The sequence below is a fragment of the Gadus chalcogrammus genome, chromosome 16 (assembly GCF_026213295.1).
Source record: "Gadus chalcogrammus isolate NIFS_2021 chromosome 16, NIFS_Gcha_1.0, whole genome shotgun sequence".
NCBI classification, from domain to species: domain Eukaryota; kingdom Metazoa; phylum Chordata; class Actinopteri; order Gadiformes; family Gadidae; genus Gadus; species Gadus chalcogrammus.
The window spans coordinates 21,495,339-21,521,086 of NC_079427.1; the positions used below are offsets into that span (position 1 = coordinate 21,495,339).

At 44.5% G+C, this 25,748-nt stretch overlaps 1 protein-coding gene across 2 annotated transcripts in view; it reads left to right on the forward strand.

The window, feature by feature from the left end:
* The window catches only part of LOC130406431 (alpha-2-macroglobulin-like protein 1), a 27,945-nt gene continuing 2,197 nt past the window's right edge, over nucleotides 1–25,748 (forward strand). The window contains exons 1-35 of one of the 2 annotated variants that reach the window (XM_056612010.1): nucleotides 1–149; nucleotides 3,037–3,217; nucleotides 4,288–4,444; nucleotides 5,835–5,887; nucleotides 6,266–6,286; nucleotides 6,548–6,716; nucleotides 6,862–6,946; nucleotides 7,067–7,190; nucleotides 7,504–7,618; nucleotides 7,716–7,831; nucleotides 7,978–8,142; nucleotides 8,439–8,675; nucleotides 8,798–8,861; nucleotides 9,232–9,377; nucleotides 9,642–9,791; nucleotides 11,837–11,974; nucleotides 12,527–12,614; nucleotides 12,741–12,849; nucleotides 13,475–13,703; nucleotides 14,698–14,824; nucleotides 16,454–16,575; nucleotides 16,991–17,042; nucleotides 17,952–18,038; nucleotides 18,331–18,507; nucleotides 19,014–19,095; nucleotides 19,553–19,709; nucleotides 20,592–20,657; nucleotides 22,150–22,318; nucleotides 22,647–22,843; nucleotides 23,228–23,443; nucleotides 24,227–24,345; nucleotides 24,979–25,069; nucleotides 25,318–25,386; nucleotides 25,469–25,574; nucleotides 25,660–25,701. In XM_056612010.1, the coding sequence (XP_056467985.1) occupies nucleotides 73–149; nucleotides 3,037–3,217; nucleotides 4,288–4,444; nucleotides 5,835–5,887; nucleotides 6,266–6,286; nucleotides 6,548–6,716; nucleotides 6,862–6,946; nucleotides 7,067–7,190; nucleotides 7,504–7,618; nucleotides 7,716–7,831; nucleotides 7,978–8,142; nucleotides 8,439–8,675; nucleotides 8,798–8,861; nucleotides 9,232–9,377; nucleotides 9,642–9,791; nucleotides 11,837–11,974; nucleotides 12,527–12,614; nucleotides 12,741–12,849; nucleotides 13,475–13,703; nucleotides 14,698–14,824; nucleotides 16,454–16,575; nucleotides 16,991–17,042; nucleotides 17,952–18,038; nucleotides 18,331–18,507; nucleotides 19,014–19,095; nucleotides 19,553–19,709; nucleotides 20,592–20,657; nucleotides 22,150–22,318; nucleotides 22,647–22,843; nucleotides 23,228–23,443; nucleotides 24,227–24,345; nucleotides 24,979–25,069; nucleotides 25,318–25,386; nucleotides 25,469–25,574; nucleotides 25,660–25,701 (4,303 nt within the window). In that variant the 5' untranslated portion in view covers nucleotides 1–72. The remainder of the gene's footprint in view (nucleotides 150–3,036; nucleotides 3,218–4,287; nucleotides 4,445–5,834; nucleotides 5,888–6,265; nucleotides 6,287–6,547; nucleotides 6,717–6,861; nucleotides 6,947–7,066; nucleotides 7,191–7,503; nucleotides 7,619–7,715; nucleotides 7,832–7,977; nucleotides 8,143–8,438; nucleotides 8,676–8,797; nucleotides 8,862–9,231; nucleotides 9,378–9,641; nucleotides 9,792–11,836; nucleotides 11,975–12,526; nucleotides 12,615–12,740; nucleotides 12,850–13,474; nucleotides 13,704–14,697; nucleotides 14,825–16,453; nucleotides 16,576–16,990; nucleotides 17,043–17,951; nucleotides 18,039–18,330; nucleotides 18,508–19,013; nucleotides 19,096–19,552; nucleotides 19,710–20,591; nucleotides 20,658–22,149; nucleotides 22,319–22,646; nucleotides 22,844–23,227; nucleotides 23,444–24,226; nucleotides 24,346–24,978; nucleotides 25,070–25,317; nucleotides 25,387–25,468; nucleotides 25,575–25,659; nucleotides 25,702–25,748) is intronic. The other variant, XM_056612011.1, reaches the window with a different exon arrangement.

The following is a 25,748-nucleotide window of genomic DNA, read 5'->3' on the forward strand; positions in this document are numbered from 1 at the left end:
TGCCTCATACTCTGAGCAGTTGGACCTCCCGTGGCCACACTTTGGTTGGTGTGTTCCGCAGAAAGCAGCATCATGGCACCTATCCTGCTATGCGTGCTGGTTTGGACAGCGTTTGCCTGGTCTCCAACCCGCGCCCACCTCAACGAAACGTAAGTATGCACACTTGGCAGGTCCGTTGATCTGGGTTTATGCAGCAACGTTAGAAACACACGTAGACGTAGCGATATAAGATATTTCGTTTCAAAATCCATTACGGGGCAACACTGGCGGATCTGGAACAGACATGGGGTGGCAAAGGGTCTCGGCAAGGGGGCATGAGACGACAGTACGTGGGAAGAATCCTTAAACGTAGGCCTACAAGCAGTGGCGGTGGGTCTAGAGAGCGCTAGCCGCTAGGGCGCCGCCCCTCCGTGAAATATTCACTTGAATATATCTGCCAACTATTAAGCAACTATTATCAATACGAAATAAATCAACAAAAATACATAGCGTTTATCGTTTAATTGTGTGATATACTTGTCACTGCCAGCAACCATTTAAATGCGTCTGAAGAACGTCAATGATTTAGGCTAGGCTTGTTATTGGTCATTCGAAATAAAGCCCTCCTCCAAGTCAGGGCCGCCGGCCACGTTGAAGTCAATCTAAGCTCGCTAACTTTTTGCTGTCTATCAAGCAGAGACAGCTTTTCATTGGCGCAAGAAAATTCGCCCTCGGGTCGCACCAGTGTGCGCCCCAGGCCAATTTTTTGTTATCACCACATGATTGGACGATTCATCGAATCAATCAAATAGGCTACTTGCCTCAGCAGCATGCGCTACTACATGTAGAGAAGAGATGGATCGCTAACTAGCAGAGAGTTGTAAGCACTTTCCACCCTTTTCAGTGGAGGAATTGGACTCCCCAAGCAATGTTACACTTAAAAGGAGCAAGTAAGTTACATATTAATTTAGTCTTTCGGCCTGTAGCTGTGGTGGGATTTCTAATAACGACTTATCTAATTCACTTCAACTAACTATAAGCAAGAGGAATCGGGGAGTCCAGGTCAAGTATAGATGGAGAGTTTATTGCCACCCGCAAACGAGACAACAAAGCCGAATGGTATTCGCGAATACACACTCCTGAATGAATCCCGGACAGCTCCTTATATCCCCAATCCTTACACAATACAAAGTTGGACTTTCATCAAATATTGATGTGCATAGAATGTTTTTCTGGGTCATACTGTGTGGATGTCAGCATATTCTCATGTCTTCTGGATCCCAATGTGACCTTAGAACATGTATTATCCTTATACAAACAGAGATGATGCACACGTGTGAATGTAAGCATTGTCTTCAGAGAGTACATCAAAATGGGAGTAGACTGGACTCTCTCACTGGTGCCACATGGCAAATAACATCTAGGCTAAAGGTGATCAGCTGTTTTCCACTATTAAAGTATATGATATGTAGGCCTAATAATAATCATAGTTTAACATAAAATGTAAGGTTAATTTCTACCACATAGCATATAAACAAAATGAAGCAACTGTCCCATATTTCCAACTTCATTTCAAGCAGACATTGAGACTCAAAAAATGGACGCTATAGGACAGTGATCATGATTTCTCTCAATATCAGAATAACAACAATGAATGGGTCAAATAGCGATGGCTGGTGGAATGGCCATAAAGTAGGTCTGTATATGCAGTGTAAGCTTGTCTAGGCCCTGCAAGTCAGGATGTAGGCTATGAATCTGAATGAATAGTAGGTAAATAGGTATACGGCCATCCCCAAAATGCACCAGAATACAGGAAATCAAATCTATTAAAATCTATTTTTTTAGGGGGGGGGGGAGAGTTGTAAGTAATAGACCCCCAGTCTATTACTGTGACCCACCAACATTTTTGATCACCAACCGCCACTGCCTACAAGACTTCTACTACAACACCGGTTTTTGTTGCAAGGGGTTACGTTTGAGGGGAATGGGCCTAAGATTACATTTCCAAATCTTCACCTTCGGTTCATTTTCTAGTTTGTTTCAATACTTTGAGAGGCTTGTGGACATAGTGGCGGTTTCATTTGTTTTACAAATAGGCCTACAGTTTTAAGAACAAAAGGTTAGGGGGGCAGCTGGGGTTGCAAGGCTCTAAAGTGGGGCCCCCCCCTGTAGATCCGCCCCTACTTGGACAACACCAAATGCTGTTATGCAATCGTGCACTCCCAAGCAGGTTGGCGTACATCACGCACGCACGCACATTTGAATAATTTATTTGAATCCACCAAATTACATTCAGAGAAAGTACAGAGAAAGGATAAAAATATTAGATGATAAGATAACAAGCTTTGATACTCAAGGATACAAGAAACATCACCTGTGCCGCACAGCAAGGCTGCCTATTGTAGCTGAAATAGAACAGAATTGGGCAGTTTTTTACCTCTGGTTTTTGAGAGCCCTGCCAGTCCAAGCCCACTGACTGTGAGTTTGTGGACTTGCCCCAAACTGCCAAAGATTAATACTATCAATTTGCATTCATAACCTAGGTCTCTGATCCTTGAACTGATGGGCTGGTATTTGGTTATTTTGTCATAAAAGGCTATGTCCATATATAGGTCAAAGACGCAACCTACCTCCATCAACAGCTCCTGCCTCCTATCTTTAGCCAGAAAAATAATATCAGGGTTGTCAGGAATGTTTTTGAACACATCATTAGTACTGGTGAACCAATCTGCCATTACACAGGAATGTTTGTACATGGAAGCATTTGAGTGTTTTTTCCTTTACAATGCTTGCAATCAAGTCCACCAAGGGATATGCTTTTGGTTATACCAGGGTGTAAAAGGTTGGCCAGACAGAAATAACAATGACTCAAGAATAGTTGGTGCAACTAATACAAAGACCAAAACATCTAAGCAAACGAACATATCCAATAATATAGTTATATTTCATACGTAAACAATCAGTTGTAATATTAATCAGATGGGAGCATCAATGAAGAGAAATCCCGTTAATATTGACCACAGACATCACGATCCCCGCTCCTCCTCCTCTCGTCAGCATCTACGCCGTGACTGTGAGCTCCAGGGTGACCGGAGGGGCATCTGAGACGCTGTGCGCCCACGTCCTCTCCCCCCCGGAGCCGCTGGCCCTCAGGGTGACTCTGGAGGCGCAGTCCGGGAGCACCGTCATCCTGGAGGAGACGGTTTCCACGGATTACTACGGCTGCTCCACCTTTCAGGTCTGCTCCTCTAGTAGAGAAATACCAACAAATTACTTCATTATTTAAACTAATTTCAACGGAGCAGGGTTTTATCAAAAGTCCCATTTATCATCAGTAGTCTGGAGCCCCCCCCCCCCCCCCCCTACTACTCCTACTACCCCTACTAACCACTAATGTAACCATTTCAGGGGTTCCCAAAGTGGGGGTCGGGACCCCCTGGGGGGCGAGGGACGCCGATGGGTGGGTCGCGGAATGATTTCCATAAATCACATACATTTAGAAAAAAAAATTAAAATTATGAAACATGGTAGTTAAAATAAAACTACAGATTTTCCTCCTGAGGTGATTACGACAGATTAACGATAGCATAATTTGCAGGTGTCAGGTCACTTTACGGCTCCAAAGTAAAAATCACAAAGCGGACCAGTACATTTTCTCTGAACTAGCTCATTGATGATTTTTGGATGATTTTTCAAAATGAAACGTTGGTAAATACCGAGCACAGTTTGTGGATATTACCCTGACTGAGATATTCTTATGTTCAAATGGAAATTAAAGTAATCTTTCAAAGTTAAGTTTGCACATGACAGCAATACTGTGCACTCATGTTACATGGATATTATTTAGACTGAGGTATTCTGCTTTATATAAAACAGTAAATTATAACGGGCTGCTCTGTTCTTTTGTGTTGTCGTTAAGCCCGTGTTTGGATAAGCCTAGTGCGTATGGCCTGTGCGCACATTTTATCTTATTTTTTCAGTTAAATCCGGGGATAGTGGGGGTCGCCAGTCTCAGGCACTGTTATTTTGGGGGTCACGGGTTGAAAAGTTTGGGAACCCCTGCACTAACGCATAGATAACTAACATTTTTGGGGTTCCCTGGCTCTTCAATGTTACGTCATGTTGCGTAACGTGGTATGTGGTGGTTATATGGGTGAAGTTGTACCAGTACATGAGTCCTGTATGGGGCCGGCGTCCAGGTACTGGTGTCGGGGTCGGGGCGTCCGTCAGCAGAATGTATCTCAGTGCATCGTTGTTGTACCTCAAAGCTACGTTGAGCCCTTGATGATGGGGCGGGTGGTGTTGCAGGTTCCCATTGTGACCAGCAGCACGGTGGCCACGGTCAATGTGACCATCCAGGGGGAGAGTGCCGTCATGAGCAAGGAGACCAAGGTCCTCATCGCCCCTCCAGCCTTCCTTCATCTGATCGTGACGGACAAGCCGCTCTACAAGCCTGGACAGACTGGTACACATGTGCTCACCCGGTCACAAGCCTCCAGCCTACAGGGAGAGGGAAACACTGTATTTCAGTAGTCACAAATTTTGCTCTGCATTTTTTGTTTACTGCAATAAAAAGGTTGGATCAAAGCGTAGGCTTTTGGGCATCCGTGAACCTGGAAATTATATTTGTGTTCTCTCGCTGTTTTGAAAGGAAAACCAAACAGTCTGTTTGAGCTAGTCCCCGTCCTTCATCAATGCATAGACAATGCCTCCTCACCACTTCTGGCAGACTCTTATTCTTTCATATGGTGTGTGGTTGCTGTTCAGCCTTTTACCGTCTCCACCCACAACAACCTGAGGGGGGTGGGCATGATAAGAACTGTTGTGTATTTAGGATCTTTGGACCAGGATTAATCCATCACTTAGAAACCCACTACATCACGTTTCATCTGAAAGGCCTTTAACAGGAACTTTGGACCAGGATTAATCCATATCACTTAGAGACCCACTACATCATGTTTAGTCTGAAATACCTTTAAGGGGAACTTTGGACCAGGATTAATTCCATATTGCTTATGCCCCTTTTCCACTGACGGTACCAGCTCAACTTGCCACGACTCGGCCCGCCTTTCCTTGCGTCTCAATCGTCAAAATGAGTTACCTGGTATCTGGTACTTTTTCAGTCTCACCTCCGTCGAGTTTCTAAGAGAGCTGGTCTGATACTTTGGTGTGTCGTAAACAGGCTGCTGGCCACTGATTGGCCAGAGTTCCGCCACTGGACGAATAATGATGAGCGCGACGTCCTAGCCTGACACCCGACACCCGGCAACCAACACCCGGCATCTTTAAATACTAGCATCAGCGTGAAAAATAGTGATTGATTATTGAACATGGCAGGATCAGCGCGCAAGAGCACGCCGTGGACCGTGACAGAGGTGGAGACGCTTCTGTGCATAACCCTGTCTGATAATGTGTCACGTGGTCGCATATGTCGCAGTTTTGTGCATGCGTGCTATGACGACCCGCCCACGTTAAAGAGATACTTTCTAGATGGAAACACAACGTGCCTGAAACCAAACCAAGTTGTGCCACGCGAAGTCATGGCGAGGTGAGCTGGTACTGTTGGTGGAAAAGGGGCATTAGTAACCGTCTACATCATGTTTCATCTGAAATACCTTTTTAAGGGGAACTTTGGACTAGGATTGATCCATATCACTTATGGGTAGAGGGGTTTCATCTGAAATACCTCTGAGGGTTTGGTTTCCTTGAAACCAAATTGTTCTAGTTTTGATTCTTGTTTTATTTGAAAATAAGGCTGTCCTTTTGATTGTTTGTGATCACCTTTGACTCATGTACATTCTGAATGTCCACACTTGAATATATATTTGAATACACCTGAATTTATTTATTTGTAGTCCAGTTCCGGATCGTCTCCATGGACGCTGGCTTCATCCCTTTCAATGAGCTGGTACGTGATGTCCTCTTATTTACAATCCTTCATCAAACTGGAGAGCCATGAATTGTTCCTGTCAGTCAAACTGACCCCAGCCGCCCTCCAGACGGGGAGTGGAGGCTGAGCTCTCTGACCTCTAGGGCTGCTGGTGCTCTCCATTACCTTCAATACTACTATTCTTTTGGTGTCATTATGGAAGGATTTCCTATTGATATGTCATATAAAAAAAGGTCTTTATTGATTATAATTACTCAGCTCAAGATAATATGAAGGAAAATACTTTGAGTAAAGAATAGAAAATACAAATAATATGAAAAGGACATACAAATCTAGAAATGTATTTATGAAAATAAATATAAAATGTCTAAAAACCTCCTTCCCGTTTATTTGCAGTATAAAACAGTTGAGCTTCAGGTAAGAACTCTTCAAATGTAGTACATAATACATTTTTGTACATTTTGGTGTATATATTTATATATTTTTACAATTTTTCATTCCAACCATTGATAATAAAAAGGTATTATACACCCCCGCAAATCACATGGACTTTGCATAGGAGGGAAATGGAGTAATCTTGGGGGTTTTAAATAATCAGTTGCATCTGTAAGTACAGCAATACCTGCTTGATTCGCAGTGATTTGGTACATGTCTCCATGTCTTTCACTTGATGCCAAGGACCCCAACAGAAACCGCATCGCGCAGTGGCTGGATAGGGCCGCCGTCAGTGGCATCCTGGACCTCTCTCACCCCATGAGTCCAGAGGCCGCCCAGGGACCCTACACCATCACCGCCTGGACGGAGAAAGGAGAGAGCACCTCTCGCTCCTTTGACATCAAGGAATACGGTCTGCCCCCGACTGCAACAAATACACACACACGTGCACACACGTACTGGTACACCGTAAATGTTGTTTTAGAAACATTTTGAATCTGATGGATTTTATTAGGTTTTTCATGCTTGGAAAATGATACTTAGTCTTGTCCTTTCAGTTTTGCCAAAATATGCCGTCAACATTAGACTACCTAATGTCATAAATATTTTACAACAAGAAGTCCCCATACAAATTTGTGGAAGGTGAGTGTCCACAATGCAGAATTCATGGAAAATGCCCTTCAGTCCCATCATGCCTGTGGTCATCATTGCTTCCTCCCACTGTTAATCCACCAATGCCTTGCGAGGCGCTCCTTCTGACAGATACACCTATGGAAAGCCTGTTCTTGGGTCCATCAAGGTGGAAGTTTGTAGAGAGGGCCAGGGCCATTTTGTACGGCGTTATCCTGTCCCACAAGAAGACATCTGTGTGACATCACAACTGCAGGCAGGTGGCAACTAGACCTTGCAGCCTAGGGGGTTGACTGGCAGTTATGTGACTCGTAAATACTTCCTACATGAACCCGACTTATTCTAGACATTTTTAAATATCATCCAATGCATGGGGTAGTGTTGGGGTTATTTTGGGTCAGGTAAATCAAACATTTACAGAAATGATCACTCGAATAGAAATATTACTCCTCTTGTTTGTCATTTGCCTCATATATATTATGCTGCTTATATGTGATCTAGATCTTGATCTATTTGGTTTCAGAAGGTTTTGGCTAACCTTCGCACCACTTTTTCGTTCTATCTCCCAGACGGACAGAACAGGCTGTGCAACGCACTTCATTAGGGTATCAGCATTTGGCCCAAGAGTAAAAATGTACCGGGACATGTTTGATGTGACGGCTGAAATGGAGGAGTATGGCACTGGTAGGTTTATGAATGAATGAATTAGTTGTTTTGCAGACAAAACGAGACATTGTCAGTGTTGGTGTCAAATAATGACCGTTGCCTGTATATTTTGTAGGGGTGGTCATTCAAGCCAGTGGCCAAACGCCCTTCTCCGTTAATGTCAGAGAACTCACATTTGAGAATGTTGCAGATAATACTGCCTATAAGCCAGGGATCCCATTCGAGGGCAAGGTAATGGATATTTGTCATGAGCCATCAAATTCAATCTATATCTATATACAGTATGTATGTAGTGTGTATATATATTTTTTTATCTTTGCTTGTTTTATAACTATTAAAAACTTGTGTGTGTGTACGTTTCCTTCCTTGGGTTCCAGGTCAAGCTGACTGGAATAGACAGGAAGGCGGTGGGGGACGAGGTGGTATATCTATACGTGGACGTCAACGCAGCGTCGTACAACCTCACGCTTCTGACCCAAGACAACGGCATGGCTTCTTTCTCCCTGGACACCTCCCTGTGGAAGAACAGCGTGGTTCTTACGGTTTGTCCTTGTGTCTGTATGTTGTATCGTTGACTTGCGGCAAGAAGGTCCTGGGTGCAAAAGCATCTGGATCCTGGTTTTGTATGTTCTGCACGTGTTCACCTGGGTTTCCGCTGGGTGAGCCAGTAACCTCCAACACCAACACCTCTGTGGGGTCAAGGCCCTGTCAGTGGACCTCCCAGAGAAGCTGTTCAATCAGAAGATTTTTCCCAGGGGGACACTCAATGCTTTCTGTATTTAAATAACTTTTATTTTAATTTTAAAGTTGACATGTGTTGTAATATCTCCTCCTTTAGGCAAGCTCTAGACCCAAGGAAGAACAGCAGTCATTTGTGCATGGGGAACGCCTGCCTGCATACCCCTCGGCAGTACTGACCATGGGGCCGTTCTACTCTAAGAGCAAGAGCTTCGTGAAGATCTCAGCCAACGGCCACAAGAGCCTCTGTGAGGGGGAGTCCCAGGTGGGCGCCCAGTACATCATCCAGGGCGAGGAGCTTAGGCCGGGGCAGGAGGAACTGCCCTTCTACTACACCGTGAGTCAGCGTTGTAAACACTTTACACAAACACTTCAACGCTTTGCTTTATTTATAAAAAAACTTGTAATTTGGAGATATATCTCTGGTGTTAGCGCTTTCTCCCTCCCTCTTTCGATTAGGTGATGTCCAAGGGTGCAATAATGAGGCACGGGCATCTTCCAGTTGCTGTAAAAGATGGAATCGGTAAAATATCCTTCTATAGATATTAAAATAATAATTAATGTGCAAGTCCCACTCATGAAGCTTCTATTCCAGAGAGGACGTCTCCTATTGGCTCCACTCCCTTGCTTGATAGCGTGACGGGCGTTATGGAAACGTTTAACAACACCCCCGCACCACTCATATGAAACACAACCTTTCTAAAGCTGTTAAGACTTTGGCCTTTCAAATAATTCAAAACTATTTTAGAAGAATGTATCAAGGATGTGCCATATCATTTATCATTTGGAATATTATTACTGCAAAGCTTTCTGCATTTTTCTTTAGTAGACCTTTTTTATATTGCTGCTACTAGCCTGTCCATGCCTTATTCTTCCCCTTCCCTCCGATCTAGTCAACAAAGGAGTGCTATCCATCCCCCTGCTTGGAAAAGCTGCCCTCAGCCCATATGCCCAAGTGGTGGTGTACACTTTGATGCCAAGTGGGGAGGTGTTGGCGGATAACATGGACTTCCCAGTGGACCAGTGCTTCGAGAATAGGGTGTGACAGGCTAAACATCAATCTGAAATGGCTGACAAAGCTTTTTGTCAAATTGAATTTCATGGAGATTTTACTGTGCCCTTTAAAGTGTAACGTTATGCTAAGACCAAACCCAATGAAAATTGTTTAACATGACAATGCAAGTTGTGGTTTCTAAATGAGCATACATAAAGACAGCAATAGGAACTGATCAGAATGGCCATTAATACATGTTACATGTTATATACATGTTACTGCAACCCTTTTTTGTGTTGCTATCTCCAGGTGAAGCTGGAGTTCTCAGCAGATCGAGAGCTGCCTGGAGGAGAGACCTCCTTTCGCCTGGAGAGCCAGCCAGGATCCTTGTGCTCCGTCAGGGCGGTGGACCAGAGCATCCTTCTGCTGCAGCCGGATCAGGAGCTCAGCGCTTCTTATGTACGTTCTCACACTCTTACCAAAGACATAGACTCCATCCCAGGACAACCAGTGATGACCCAGCTCAAAGGTTGATAAATAAGGGTCAGATATTGTTTTTTCTATTTAAGGTACCGGAATTTTCGGACTATAGGCCGCGCCTTTTTTCCCCATTTTCGATTCTGCGGCTTATATAACGGTGCGGCTTATCTATGGATTTTTACAGCTAACGGCCACTCGGAAAATTAGTATTCAAAGCTTAAATCAGTATTCGGAGCTTTGTTTTTTTTTTTCACGTACGTGACGTTACCAGAGCGAGGGAGGCAAACTATAAGCGTCAGCGACACCAAGCAGAGAAGCGAGAGAGGTGGAGGAAGAATAGATATCTTGTTTCCCTTTACTTTATAACACAACATTAGCAGGATCTCGGGAGGAAAAGTCATACTTAGTGAAAAGCTAACCTTAGCTTAGTTGTTTGTTTTCGTTCGCTGTACAGCGCCGCGCCAATCAACTGTGACTGGCTTGCTGCAGATCGTGAGCGTCTTGGTAATACCCGGACAATATAATGGATATAATATGGACACATAAGACAATCAATATTCGGTATTTGTTATGGATTTATTGTAAAAAATTCCCTGAGAAGATGCACGTTCCAGGATGAATTGAAAAGCTCCCGTAAGGGCTGAGATGGCAGAGGACAGCTGATTTGGAACGGAACAACAGCTGTTCGCTTTCACGGGGAAAAACGAAGGAACTTCAACCTACTTAGGCTTACTAATTAACGTTCAAAAGCTATTAAATCTTCAACAAAATATGCAGATACTGTCAAAATCGGTTCCAGGGAGTATATAGGGATTATTAATGTTGTTTTTGATGGTGTTTTTTTCTGGAACGAGTATTCGAATATTCACTCGGAAAAACCAACGAGTATTCGAAGCCTGAAAAATGGCATTCGGGCCAGCCCTAATGGTAATTAAACATTAAAACACCTGCGGCTTATAGTCCAGTGTGGCTTATATATGTACACATCATTCAATTTAGCTGCTGCGGCTTATACTCCGGTGCGCCTTATAGTGCAAAAATACGGTACTATGCAAAAGGGCTTTTAGGGCAATCCCATTTCGTAAAGCATGGGGTTTACATCCAAAAGTGAACAGCAGTCTGTCGACTGTTTACTTTTCTGAACTAAGCAGCACAAGAAGCTGACTGTTGGCTACTGTTAAGACTGCTTAAGGCTAACAGGATATTGTTATATAACACTTAATGCAATGTTTGAGCAAAATGTACTGAAAACTTCCTTAAGGATACGGTGATATGTTAACTAACTATGATAAATACAATTGTGGATTTGAGATTGATTGAATAAAGGCGTCTCATTTGCATAAATATATCTTTGGATAACTTTTTAACACAATCATCTGGAAAATAATCCCATAAATCTGGGACCCAAATTTTTGGTAATTTGGGTTTACCAGTTTTACCATGATTTTATTTTTTCAGGTTTACTTAAACTTTCAATATATAGAAAAACTTTCCAGGCGGACATTATGGGTCCAATTGGCAAAGAATAGTGCCCAAAAACCAAGTTTAAGATATATTTTGTTAGAACGGGGTGGGGGCGCACCTTTTAGGTTTTGGAGACATCCGTACTTCCGGTCTACATATGCTTATTTTATTTGAACACTCCCAGGATTGTAGCCCAGGCTTACATGACAAAAAAACACAAATTCATGACTAAAACAATAGTTGGCTATGACACATTTCAAAAGAAATGTGTCATAGCCAACTATGAATGAAGAGTATAATTTTTTTGTTAAAAAAAAAACATCTCAAAAGGCTATGCATTGAATACAATAAAATCCAGTATTATATGCATAACAATTTTGAGCTAAATCTATTTAGTAGGGCTTTCTCTTACGTGGCCTCCATTGGAGAGCCCCACTTTAAGACCACTGAACACGGTTCACCTCGGACTCGGGAACAGGCCTCTCTCACACATCGTCATGTCAGACTGCTGCACCTGCTCAGTCCCAACGCTCCTCTCTTTTCATCCGTGGTATCTGAAGGTGTTCAACCAGCTGCCTGTGCAGAAGCTGAGTGGCTTCAGCTACCAAGTGGAGGACCGTGAGCCGGATCGCTGCTCACAGCCCTGGGAAGAGGTGGAGGAATCCACCGCGAAGGACGACGTCTACAGTGTTTTTAAAGTAAGGTATGAGTGATGGCATGTGGAAATACATCAATAATTATGTCAAATATAATATTTGGACCATGATGCCTAATGCATGTTGACATGTAAATTGCCCTTTTGTAATGTTATTTATATATTGTAGCAGGCCAGTGGGTGTGGGGTTTCCAAGCCACCAAGTTGAACAGATAAAACCATACAACACACAGAGCAGTTCAAAGGGGTGATTTATTTACAGGGTAAATAACTGTCACCAGGGTGGGGAAAAGGGTAATCCGTATCCAGGGGCCGTCACCAGGAGGGTCCTCAAACAAAGCGGTCTGTACACAGGGGGGTAGTCAGACGGTCCAGGTAATCAATAAAGTCTCTCTCGCTCTCTCTCATAATCAACCCCTGATGTTAACGATATTCTTATTGATACAATTTGTTGTAACCCCCTCTCCTCCAAACATACCACTCCACTCACTCCTTCCTGCCGTCTGCCACAATATTTATGTATCGTTCTAAATTCCTAACTGCCGATGACTGACAAACAACATTTTCCACTTTTTTTTTTTACTCACACTTTTAGGAAATTGGAATAAAACTCGTGACCAACTCTGAGGTGAAGAAACCAGCCACCTGTGTGGGCCGTGTATATTACATGATGTATGATAACGGTAGGTTCCTTGATATCGGCGGATCTTTGAGGATGTTAAGCAATGTCTAATTTACATGCCTGATAAATCACCTCCATTCAAGGATATTGCTCAATGTAATGTTCTCTGACACATTCTGTTTGTCAGTGGGACTTGCCGGCTCATCGTTGCAGAAAATGAAAGAAAAACGGGAAAAAATAGAAACTGTGAGAAGCTACTTCCCTGACACCTGGATCTGGGAGCTGATCGCTGTCGGGTTAGTGCTCTACTCCTGAAACCTGGATCTGCTGGGTCAGTGCTGGGATTTAATCCCTGTTGGGTTAGTGCTGGGATCTGATCCCTGCTGGGTCAGTACTGGGATCTGATCCCGTTTGGTTAGTGCTGGGATCTGATCCTGTTTGGTTAGTGCTGGGATCTGATCCCGTTTGGTTAGTGCTCTACTCTTCAGGTTAAAGCTACACTAATTAGAGAAGTATGTTGCTAAATTGAAATAATGGGCAGGATGTCTGCAGAAGTACGATAATTGGCAAGTGTTACAAGTATCTCATTTAAAATGGAACTGAAACCATTTCAGTAAAAATAACATCTCCCACCCCTCAGAAGAGCCTGGGATCCCCCAACCAACCAGGGAAGAGATGTCCTGATTGGTCATGAGCACTCCCATCAGCTTTGAGCCGTCTTAAATGGACATATGGCCTTATACTGTCGGCAAGGCCGGCCTAGTCATCTTGAAAGGATATCCTCAGTGTATTGTCATCTCTGGCTGATGGCTGTGCCATTTCTGATTAATGACGGTGGTTAAGTGAGCGGTTGAATCTCAACCACACCCCCTTAACACACTGGAGGTCCCTATTTGACGTGGTGACCCTCTCCATCTGCAGAGACAGCGGGTCGGTGAGCGTGGTGAAGACGCTCCCTGACACCATCACCAGCTGGCGGGCCCAGGCCTTCTGTACCTCCTCCTCCCTGGGCTTCGGCCTGTCCCGGGACACGGCGCTGGTGGCCTTCCAGCCCTTCTTCGTCAGCCTGACGCTGCCCTACTCGGTGGTCCGAGGGGAGGTGTTCACGCTCAGAGCCACCGTCTTCAACTACCTCCCTAGCTGCATCATGGTGGGCCTCTCCGTGCTGCGTGTCCCCCGGCCCCCCGGTGGGCTGAGGGGAGACGAGGACGCTCTCCATTCATTAGAAGCTACTCAGAAAGGAAGAGATCCTCTTTACACCTCTTGCATCCAAGAATTTCAACGCATTGTGTATAGTATCATGTAGTGTAGTATTATGAAGAATAGGAAGTAGTGTAGTTTGTAGTATAGTACGTAGCATAGTATGCAGTATAGTATTAAGTTGTGTAGCATGTGATATAGTATGTAGTATACTGTAGTATGCCGCGTAGTATGCAGTATAGTATTATGTAGTCTAGTTTGTAGTATAGGATGCAGTCTAGGTTACAAACTAGAATGCATCCTATACTACAAACTAGACTATATTATAATACTATACTGCATAGTACTGTATAGTATGCAGTATAGCATTATGCAGTCTAGTTTGTAGTATAGGATGCAGTATAGCATTATGCAGTCTAGTTTGTAGTATAGTATGCAGTATAGCATTATGTAGTATAGGATGCAGTCTAGTTTGTAGCTTAGGATGCAGTCTAGTTTGTAGTATAGTATGCAGTATAGCATTATGTAGTCTAGTTTGTAGTATAGTATGCAGTTTAGCATTATGTAGTCTAGTTTGTAGTATAGTATGCAGTATAGCATTATGTAGTCTAGTTTGTAGTATAGTATGCAGTTTAGCATTATGTAGTCTAGTTTGTAGTATAGTATGCAGTATAGCATTATGTAGTCTAGTTTGTAGTATAGGATGCAGTCTACTTTGTAGAATAGGATGCAGTCTAGTTTGTAGTATAGGATCCAGTGTAGTTTGCAGTATAGCATTATGCAGTCTAGTTTGTAGTATAGGATCCAGTCTAGTTTGTGGTATAGGATGCAGTCTAGTTTGTAGTATAGGATGCAGTCTAGTTTTTAGTATAGGATGCAGTCTAGTTTGTAGTATAGGATGCATGATGTAGTATGTGTGTTGACTCTGCGCTCCCTCTCTGCAGGTCAGGGTCCAGCTGAGCAACTCGTCCCACTTCTCCCTCAGAGAGTGTGCGGACTGCCAGTACACCATGTGTGTGTGTGCAGAGGAGAGCAGGGTTTTCCAGTGGGAGGTCAGCCCCTCCTCCCTTGGTAGGACCTAATGACCTGCTCCTTATGCCCTTAACACCGCAGGAAACTCTCCTCCTTCATGGAAGGACAATCATATCAATATAATACAATTAATTGATCCCAGTCCAGAAGAGTAGCGGCAGCCGCTCTTAAAATGAATCTCTTTTTATTTTCTCTCCATTTCAGTTGAGTGCGCTCCGTTCCTCGCTGTAAATGTCAGAAGTCTTCTTCACTGTAACGTCACAGGCCCATTCGCACATTGTAAATCACAGTAAAGGATCTGCCATTGCGTCTCTAAAGAACATCCCCAGTCTGGGTGATCAAAGCACCACAAGCGTCCCTCGTGGCTTCACTAAACATCCGTCACCAATAACATTTGTAAAAATCACTTCCGTGTACTAATTCTACTGAAGGGCGTAGAGCAGCGACAGCACTATAGCACTTTGGTCTTTGTGATGAGAGGACTCTCACATAGCAGTTCTCACTGAGCCTGATCATGATGGTAGACTATCTTTCCGCGCATTGTGCAGCTGATTAACAAAGTGCTTTGGATTTTAATATTGTTGAGGAGGGCATTATATTGGTACTGGAGCATGAGCCTGATTTAAGTGTCTAGGGAGAGCAGTTGGCGATGGAGATAATCCTGACTTTTTGCCACTGTCATTTTGAAAGATGTGAAACCGCGGTGACTCCACTGAGTCAATCTGCTGCAGCATGTCTACTATAGTGAGGAAGCTACTCTAACTCTACTATAGTGAGGAGGCCATTCTAACTCCACTATAGTGAGGAGGCCATTCTAACTCTACTATAGTGAGGAGGCTATTCTAACTCTACTATAGTGAGGAGGCCATTCTAACTCTACTATAGTGAGGAGGCTACTCTAACTCTACTATAGTGAGGAGGGCATTCTAACTCCACTATAGTGAGGAGGCTACTCTAACTCTACTATAGTGAGGAGGCCATTCTAACTCCACTATAGTGAGGAGGCCATTCTAACTCCACTATAGTGAGGAGGCCATTCTAACTCCACTGTAGTGAGGAGGCTATTCTAAAAGTGGAGGCAGTGCTGCTGCCAGAGACGGTCCACCTCCTCTCCTGTCAGTGAACCAGCGATGGCCTGCCATCCCACATCAGCAGTGATCACACACACACACACACACACACACACACACACACACACACACACACACACACACACACACACACACACACACACACACACACACACACACACACACACACACACACACCATTCCTTTGAAGAATGCTAACCGTCGCTAACAAGTCAGGTAGTCCCTCTGACGAAACAGCCAGAAACCTCTCCCTGAGGGAGGGGTGTGAGAGACACCTCTCTTTGTTTTGATTTGAGGGCTTTGGTAATGTTGAGGAGGGGAGGGATGTTACAGTCATGTTAATGAGGTGGATGTGTGGGGGGGTCAAGTCTTAGACGGCTGGAGAAAGCCTTGTGAACACAAATCAAGTGACAAGGGGGCAAATAAAAAGGTCAATCGATTGTGTGTGTGTGTGTGTGTGTGTGTGTGTGTGTGTGTGTGTGTGTGTGTGTGTGTGTGTGTGTGTGTGTGTGTGTGTGTGTGTGTGTGTGTGTGTGTGTGTGTGTGTGTGTGTGTGTGTGTGTGTGTGTGTGTTTAGGGGAGGTGACCCTGGAGGTCCGGGCCGAGGCGCTGCACACGGAGCAACTGTGTGGGAACGAGGTGGCGCCCCCGCCCACGGTGGGCCGGGTGGACACAGTGGTACGCAAACTACTGGTGGAGGTGAGGTTCACGCTCATGGATGGCACACACACACGTTGCCCACCTCGTACTCTGCCCCACACGGGTCCTCACATGTGTAAAAGAAAAGCCAACATCTCTTTAAGTCCCAACATGTTGTCGCGCTGTGTTAATCCTAAATCTTATATTTTCTGTGTTAATCATGAAGGTCTTGAAACGCTCAAGCTAAACCTAGATGATAAGTTCCCACACAGAAAGCAGTGATAATGTTCAGTGAACCATCAGGTCAAAGCCCTGCTAGAGGACTCAATGGGCCGGTTCTGAAGGACCATAGAGACCCCAGAGCAACATGATGGTGGTTGTATACTAGAGTTGACGTAATTGTGTTTTTAGCATTCTAGGAATAAAGCAGATGTTAATCATCATAGTGAAAGTGTGTCGTTCTTCTCCCTTCCAGGCAGAAGGCACCCCAGTGGCTGTTACCCACAATGCAGTCCTCTGTCCTGGAGGTCAGTCATCCCTCAGTTGGTTCCCATTTGTTTACTCAACCTACTTTGGGTTTCCTCACTGAAAAAGGGTCAACAACTCTATGTTAAGGACTACAGCGGCAAGACAGGTCCAGGGTCATTCTACAACACATGCAGCCTGAAGCAGGGCCAGGCTGGCAGGGCAGCAGGAACCAAAAGGGATAAGGTTCAAATGCATGACAAATAGCAACTAGAGACCACAATGACCAAGGGCCATGAAACATACAACCAACTGACAAGGGACAAAGGAAGTGAACTTGTTTATATGGGGGAGAATCATCGCTTGAAGCAAGCCCAAATATTGCTAGCCCATCTCCAGTTTTTCCTTGAGATATTAAAAATGATATATATTATTATTATTATTATATAGACAGAACCCACACCAGACCTAAGGGTTAAATAGAATAAGTTCTAAATGCAAGGCTACCAATGTTATCCTTTACATTTTACCAACATTGATCTATTAAATGCTCAAAGGACTGTTAATAACAATAATATTATTCTAGATTTATATAGTTCTAAATATATGAAGACCATGACAATCCAGAGAGTTTTAAACCGATCCATAAGTATTCATCATTGCGTGGATTTGAATTTGTCCGATTACAGATAACTGTTCATTTAAAATGGATGATTTTGTAAATTTTTGACACGCCCCACAAAGATAAATGACTGGATGAAAACCGTACAAATAGACACACAATGTCTACCGTAACTTGTGTCATTATTACAATAATTAATCATTTTTACAATAGTAAATCATTATTTCTTTAGATAATTTACAATGCTCCCTACTAATTTATTTTAAACGATGTAGACGATGGATTGATGGAAGTCAATTGTACCTTGTACCATTTTCTCTCTTCATTAGTTTGTTTTTTTATTCCCCAGCAGAGAAGCCAGCAGAGAAGAACATCTCTCTCCTGCTGCCAGACCTGTTTGTGGCTGGTTCTGCCAGGGCCTCTTTCTCTGTGTTGGGTCAGTACCTTAAAGATATCCAACAAATGTTTAATAATGCAATCATAGTATAGAATTATGGAAAATTGTTAATAAAGCAATTTAAAAATAATTATAATCAAATAAATATATATTTTTTTAAATATTTGAAGAGGGTACATTTGTTTTTCGTATTTTGTTACATCTCCCATTGTGTGTGTGTGTGTGTGTGTGTGTGTGTGTGTGTGTGTGTGTGTGTGTGTGTGTGTGTGTGTGTGTGTGTGTGTGTGTGTGTGTGTGTGTGTGTGTGTGTGTGTGTGTGTGTGCTGGCCAGGGGACCTGATGGGCCGGGCCATGAAGAACCTGGACAAACTGCTGGCCATGCCGTACGGCTGCGGGGAGCAGAACATGATCCTGTTCGCCCCAAACATCTACATCCTCAACTACCTGACCAGCACCGCACAGCTGACACACGCCATCAAGGAGCGGGCCACGCGCTTCCTGGAGAGCGGTGAGGCCTGCAGAGAGCACCAGACAGCACTATTATCACCCAACATCATACACAGTCCCACCAGAAGGTCTCCACTCTGAAACGCTCGTGGTCGGGCCAGTGTTCAGCAGATCTCACCATGCGCTCCATGTCAACGCTCCCTTACTCAGAGGGGAGGTGCTCAAAGCTCTGAGTGTGTGAGCTGAATTCACATCAGCTTCGAGGTCACGTGACACAGCCCCCTAGTGGCTCAGCTAGGACACACATCGGGGGACCGGGGGCGGTCCCCAGCATACATCGCCTCAAAAGCCACTGCTTGCTACTGCTTTGGGTTTGTCTTTTTGGGCAAAAACCTGAGGAAGAGACCTATTGATGAAGAGGTTAAGAAAGAAGAACCTAGTTTAGAAAACAACTGGGCAGAGCGCAGAGCAGCCATAGGAATCACAAATTAAATTATAATTTAGATATGTTTTTGCATGTATCAAATGCAAATCTACAATCTGTGCATCCTATGCATTCATGTGCAGGCTACCAGAGAGAGCTCACCTACCGGCATGACGATGGCTCCTACAGTGCTTTTGGCAAGAGCGATGCGTCTGGAAACACCTGGTGAGTACGTCAGCTGGGGCTTCTCTTCGTAGTTGGCATGGTAACCGGGTGGGTCTTCCCGCCATGTACATGTGTTTCCTTCTGGTACAGGGCATATTTTATGACCCCCCCCCCCCCCCCTCGAAGAGACAGGAAAAGTCCCTTAAAAGGCCCCTATTGTACCACCAGCTCAGGTGCGTATATAGGGCCCTTCATAAGCTGGTAAGACACCCTGGGAGGGAACGTTGAAAGAGGGAACCCTCCTTCCAGGGATGGGTAGGAGTGCAATGACTGCCACAATAATGGTCAGGTGCAATGGTAGCAAAACAGGAAAGAGGTTGGTGTAGAGGTGCTGGAAGCCAGGCGTCTCTGCATGATCCTACACACTGAAACATAAAAGGGCATTGAAACCCCACCCCTCTTACCATTACCTTCTTAATGTGTCGTTTGTGGCATTGTGCCTCATTCTCTGTCCCAGGCTGACTGCCTTTGTGATGAAGTCGTTTGGCGGCGCCAAGCCCTACATCTTCATCGACCCCAAACTAATCGTGGACTCCAGAACCTGGCTGCTCAGCCACCGGCGGCAAGATGGATGCATCACATCAGTTGGAAAACTGTTTCACAACGGCATGAAGGTAACTTGGATCAAGCCAAAGGAGCCATACGGCAGCAAATGTATTCAGGTGCTTCGTATGACCAACAGTTGCTCCCCTAAGACGTGCTAGAAGGGTGTGGTACCTGTCCTCCCAGCTGTGGTAAAATAGCATTTGGGAATTTATTGTCACTCATGATGCACACTTAGAATATATAACAGAGACATGCTTTTGAAATCTAGTCCAAAGAAGATGTAAATACCTGACAGCCGTGAGTCTGAAGAATGTTACACTTGTATCCTCGGGGCTAGTTCTGCTGCAAGGTATTATGTCTAGTGCTAACAGCAGTAGAGATGGAACTCAGACATAATGACATCTGGGCCAGATGTCTGATATCACATTGCTTTGTAGACAACTGTTTTTCAGTTCTGATGTTTGTGGGTCAGTAAAAATGAGAACTGTACTAGGAAAATAAAAATGGACTTTTCTTTTCCAAGTTGAGTAGATCAAAAGTCAAAAGCGATGGGATTTTCAGATCAAATCCGGAATTCCAGATTTCCGACCTAGAAATAGTCACCTTTGTGAATCATGCGTATCTGTATTTCTGTATTTTAATGGGGACGATTTTCGGGCATAAACTGTCTGAAGGACATTAAGATTTGTTCCTTTCCAAGTATCCTAGAGGATGTGTGTTTGCGTCCAGCTGGAGCTCAGCAGGCCTATCTCCACACCTCTGTACCCTACCCGTGCCCCAGTGGTTCAGTGTCAGGTGACAATAATGAGCCCAGAAACTCAGGGCTCATTCCCTCCATCGCCATAGTGCCAGCGACTTCCCACTCCGTCAAGGAGGCGTGGTTCTTTTCTTTTCTTGTGCTTACTACGTGCTTTGGTGCAGCCTGAGCTCATTCCATCCTGTTCCCCCAGGGCGGGGTGAGCGACGACGTGTCTCTGACCGCCTACATCACGGCTGCACTGCTGGAGCTGGATGCAGTGAGTGCCCCTGCCCCATGTTAACACCATGAGCTATGAGCTATATATGTAGAAACACTATGAGCTATATATGTAGAAACACCTTGAGCTATGAGCTATATATGTAGAAACACCATGAGCTATGAGCTATATATGTAGAAACACCTTGAGCAATGAGCTATATATGTAGAAACACCATGAGCTATGAGCTATATATGTAGAAACACCATGAGCTATGTATGTAGAAACACCATGAGCTATATATGTAGAAACACCATGAGCTATGAGCTATATATGTAGAAACACCATGAGCTATGAGCTATATATGTAGAAACACCTTGAGCTATGAGCTATATAATGTAGAAACACCATGAGCTATGTATGTAGAAACACCATGAGCTATATATGTAGAAACACCTTGAGCTATGAGCTATTTATGTTGAAACACCTTGAGCAATGAGCTATATATGTAGAAACACCATGAGCTATGAGCTATATATGTAGAAACACCATGAGCTATGTATGTAGAAACACCATGAGCTATATATGTAGAAACACCATGAGCTATGAGCTATATATGTAGAAACACCATGAGCTATGAGCTATATATGTAGAAACACCTTGAGCTATGAGCTATATAATGTAGAAACCCCATGAGCTATATATGTAGAAACACCAAGAGCTATGAGCTATATATATCTATATGTAGAATCCCCAAGAGCTTTGAGCTATACATATCTATATGTAAAAACACCATGAGCTATGAGCTATATATGTAGAAACACCTTGAGCTATGAGCTATATATAGAAACACCTTGAGAGATAGATAGATTTTTTTTTATCGCCGGATAAAAGTTATATATATATATATATATATATATATATATATATATATATATATATAACTTTTATCCGGCGATAAAAAAAATATCGCCGTTCAAACACTTCCTTGTGCGGACCCATCATGTGACTGAACTAACCAATCAGGAGCTAGAATTTAGAGGTAAACGTGAGGGAATCAGAGAGGCAGATTCAACAGAATATCCTGACTGTGTTAAATATGTAAGTAATAATTGTGTAACATAAATATATAAATGATTAACTGATTGTAAGTACATTTCTAGCAAATTAACTCCAATATAAATTATATTAATTTATTCTACAACTTTCAAATATTTAACTTCTAAACCTTACATTATTATGGATAATTACACGGCTCTTCTCAATGCTGTAGACTGCTCTTCACAACTTCCGGCGGTGAATTATATTTGATAATTCACCGTTGCCAAGTATAATTGACAGCTGTCAAGGTAAACGAAAGGATTTTATAAAAAAAATACTGTCTGTCACCACATGAGCTCTATATCTCGCTCTCTAGCTTATGTTGTGCAAGATGGTATAAATATATATATATATATAGAGATATTTATTTATACCGTCTGTCTGGTGTGTGTGTGCCCATATAGATACAGTATATAGCTGATTCCCTTGTTGCCTGGTGTGCCCATTGCAGGCAGACCCCATGGTGTCTGGGTGCCTGCAGTGCCTGAGAGTGGCGGTAGCGGGAAAGCTGGAGAACATGTACACCACAGCCCTCCTCTCCTACACCTTCACCCTGGCAGGGGACCAGCAGACCAGGGCCGCGCTCCTCACCGCTCTCCACCAGCGCTCCGTCACAGACGGTAGCTGCATCTCTGTTCGGCCTGCCCACGCATGAAGTAGCCTGACCGCAGACGTTTTGAGGAGAACATTGATTAGATCAGGGTCTAGTCTAGACTAGATCATCCATAGGCACTCTACTTTTTCAATATTTGCAGGGCACGCACACATTTAAAGAAATATTGGGGATCAGATGTATCCTGTATATGTGTTAAAGACAGTATTTAAGCCAGGCATGACTGTTTTCAATACATGTGGCTTTATATTCAAGTAATAAAGATAAACTTAGAACTACTGCAGTAGTTCAAGTGTAGTTCTCACAAAAGCCCCTCACTATCTCTGCTCTTCTAGGGGGCACGCGCCACTGGAAGCGGGCGGAGGCCTCTGAGACGGTTCTGGACTCCCTGGAGGTTGAGATGACGGCCTACGTACTGCTTGCGGTTCTCTCCGGACCCCCGGTGCCGGGCTTCGACCTAGGCTATGCCTCCAGCATCACACGCTGGCTCATCCAACAGCAGAACCCCTACGGCGGCTTCGCCTCTACGCAGGTCGGAGGACACACACCAATGTACACTGTGTGATACTAAATGGCCCCCAGCATTAACGTCCACCCACACACGCAAGCTTTCACGTTCCAGAATCTCATTCAATCTGTCCTGTCTAACCACAGTTTGATTTTAAATGAATTGAGGAGATGTGTGGTTCTGACGCCCGGTGCAACGTGTAAACCTCCTAGCTGTGTGTTGATTTGTTCCTGAGCAAGACAGCTAACCCTAACTGCTCCTGATGAGCTGGCTGCCGCCTTGCATGGTTGACTCTGCCGTCGGTGTGTCAATGTGTGTATTAACACAATAGTGTGTGTAAGTCGCTTTGGATAAAGGCGTCTGCTAAATACCCTAATTGTAATTGTAAACCCCGTTGGACTCCAACAGGACACGGTGGTGGCCCTCCAGGCCCTGGCCCGCTACGGCGCTGCCACCTACAGCTCGGAGGGCGCCAGCGTGGTGGGGCTGAGCTCGCTGGGCGGGACCAGCTGGCAGTTCACCGTGGACCAGAGCACCCGGCTGCTGTACCAGGAGCAGGCGCTGGACCGCCTGCCCGGGGACTACCGCGTCACGGCCCAGGGGCAGGGCTGTGTCCAGGCACAGGTGGGACCCCCAGGGGCAGGACTATGTACAGGCACCGGGCTGTGTCCGGGACCAGGGCTGTGTCCGGGACCAGGGCTGTGTCCGGGACCAGGGCTGTGTCCGGGACCAGGGCTGTGTCCGGGACCAGGGGTGGAGGAGGAAGGAGGGGTTTCCAAGAAGCCAAGAAGGGGTTCCCACCTCATGGGTTGATACTAGTCACTGAAGCCTGAGCGTCTGTCTTGGTTGCCCCATGACACATCTCTGGTCAACTGCCGCTTTATGGGTGCCAAGCAGCAGCTCTTATTATTTGTGTTCATCCATTGGAAGGTATAAAGGCTTTCCTTGTATAAAGTCTTAACTTAGAATAGCATTCATTAATAGTCCTTAATATATGTCAACCATGGTCTAAAAGATAGGCATGTTGAAAGTCTTCTTCGAGAACTTCTTATATTCTATCAATTTAGTTCTAATGGTCTGTATATAAATATTTTGTATCGAACTTCCCATCTTGCCTTAATACATAGATGAGCTAGTATAGCCTTTTATTTCATGGTTCCTACAAACGCATAGAATCTGTTTGATACTAATAATTAACTACTTCAGTTTCAGCCTTAAAATATATATTGGCATATGGAGAGATTTTTGGACTTTGTAAGCTCCTGGTTTTTGTTTTTGTATGGTGACGGTACCCCAAAGATCGGGGTAAGCCCCCGATTCAATATTCCTGGAGGGGGATGGCACTTAAAATCTAATTCAACAAGTAATTCCACCCCGATGTTGGTTCACCTTGTTGTCACCAACCAGATCGCCATGCGTTACAACATTCCCCCTCCTGGTGACTTCAGTTCCTTCCACATCGTCGCAACAACGACCGCTGTGTGTAACAGCACCCGGCCCACACTGACCATCAGAGTGGACCTCAGGTAAGGATATGGCAAAAGGCCAGACTGTTGAGAGAGGGGTGGTGGAGACCTCAGCAGATAGACCACAACGATACCTACCAGATAGACGGGGAACCGGCTGTGTGCTGTCACTGGCTTAGTGAATGTACAGTATACAACCATTGCATCCACCAACAACAGAACATCAAACACAACTTGAGTCTAGTAATGAATTCTAGACTAAAGGGTACACTGTGGACTTAACCAGTAAATTTTTTAATGAGACACACAGATTTTTTGTTTTGTAACTAAAATCTGCCCACTGGCTCTCCAGTCCTAAAGGTTCCATAGCCCTGTATAGATGGCAAGCAAACCGAACCCCTAAAACAACTTATCTTAGATGAAATGGGATCTAGTGGACTACATCATAATGCAATGGTTTGATCCTTGCTCGTCATTGCTTGAATTACCTGTTACTGGCCATTTTGTGTCGCTTGGTAACGTCACCGAGGTTCTGAATCAAAGAGTCCACCATACAAAGAACTTTTTAAGATGTTGCTCGTTGGCTCAGACAACCTCAAATTCTGTGTTGGGTTTCCTTTAAGACAGTCTTCTGGAAGGTGAACTTGTTAACTGAATGGCCATCTGAGAAGGTTTTCTGCCCGTGTTGCTCAGGTACCAAGGTAGGAGAGAGGAGACCAACATGGTGATCATCAACCTCAAGCTCCTGTCAGGCTATGGCCTTCAGCAGAGCACTCTGCAGGAGGTGAGTTTAGATGCACTGGTCTGTGTGTAGCCCTTTAAGTGAGTTTAGATGCACTGGTGTGTGTAGCCCTTTAAGTGAGTTTAGATGCACTGGTCTGTGTGTAGCCCTTTAAGTGAGTTTAGATGCACTTCTCTGTTCTGTGTGTAGCCATTTAAGTGAGTTTAGATGCACTGCTCTGTTTTGTATTCATATTTCTTTTTCAACATGAAGACTGTTGTCAGCAAGCGTTCTGTGTTCTTCCCTCTCAGCTGAAGAGAGAGAGCAGTGTGAAGCGTGTGGACTTTGAAGAGGGCTACATCAACATCTACCTCGACGGCGTACGTACCAGGGGAGCCCTGTTCCCATCATGCTTGTGTTTACATTCCTGTGCTCCTCCCCTCACTGTTCTTCTGTGTGCAGCTGAAGAAGGAGGTGTTGAGGAGCTACAGCGTGACCCTGGAGGAGGAGGAGGCCGTCAGGAACCTGAGGCCGGCCGTGGTGAAGGTGTACGACTACTACCAGACAAGTATGACCCCCCCGCAGTCCCACTTCTTAGGACTCGTGTGAGGAGGAGTGCTCTTCATTTGATTGTCCTTTGTGTTGTTTCCAAGGTGACGAGGCAGTGGCAGACTACTCCTCCCCTTGTGCGGAGCGTAAGTACACCCAGTTTAACCACGCCCAGCTGAAGCTTACCAAGGTC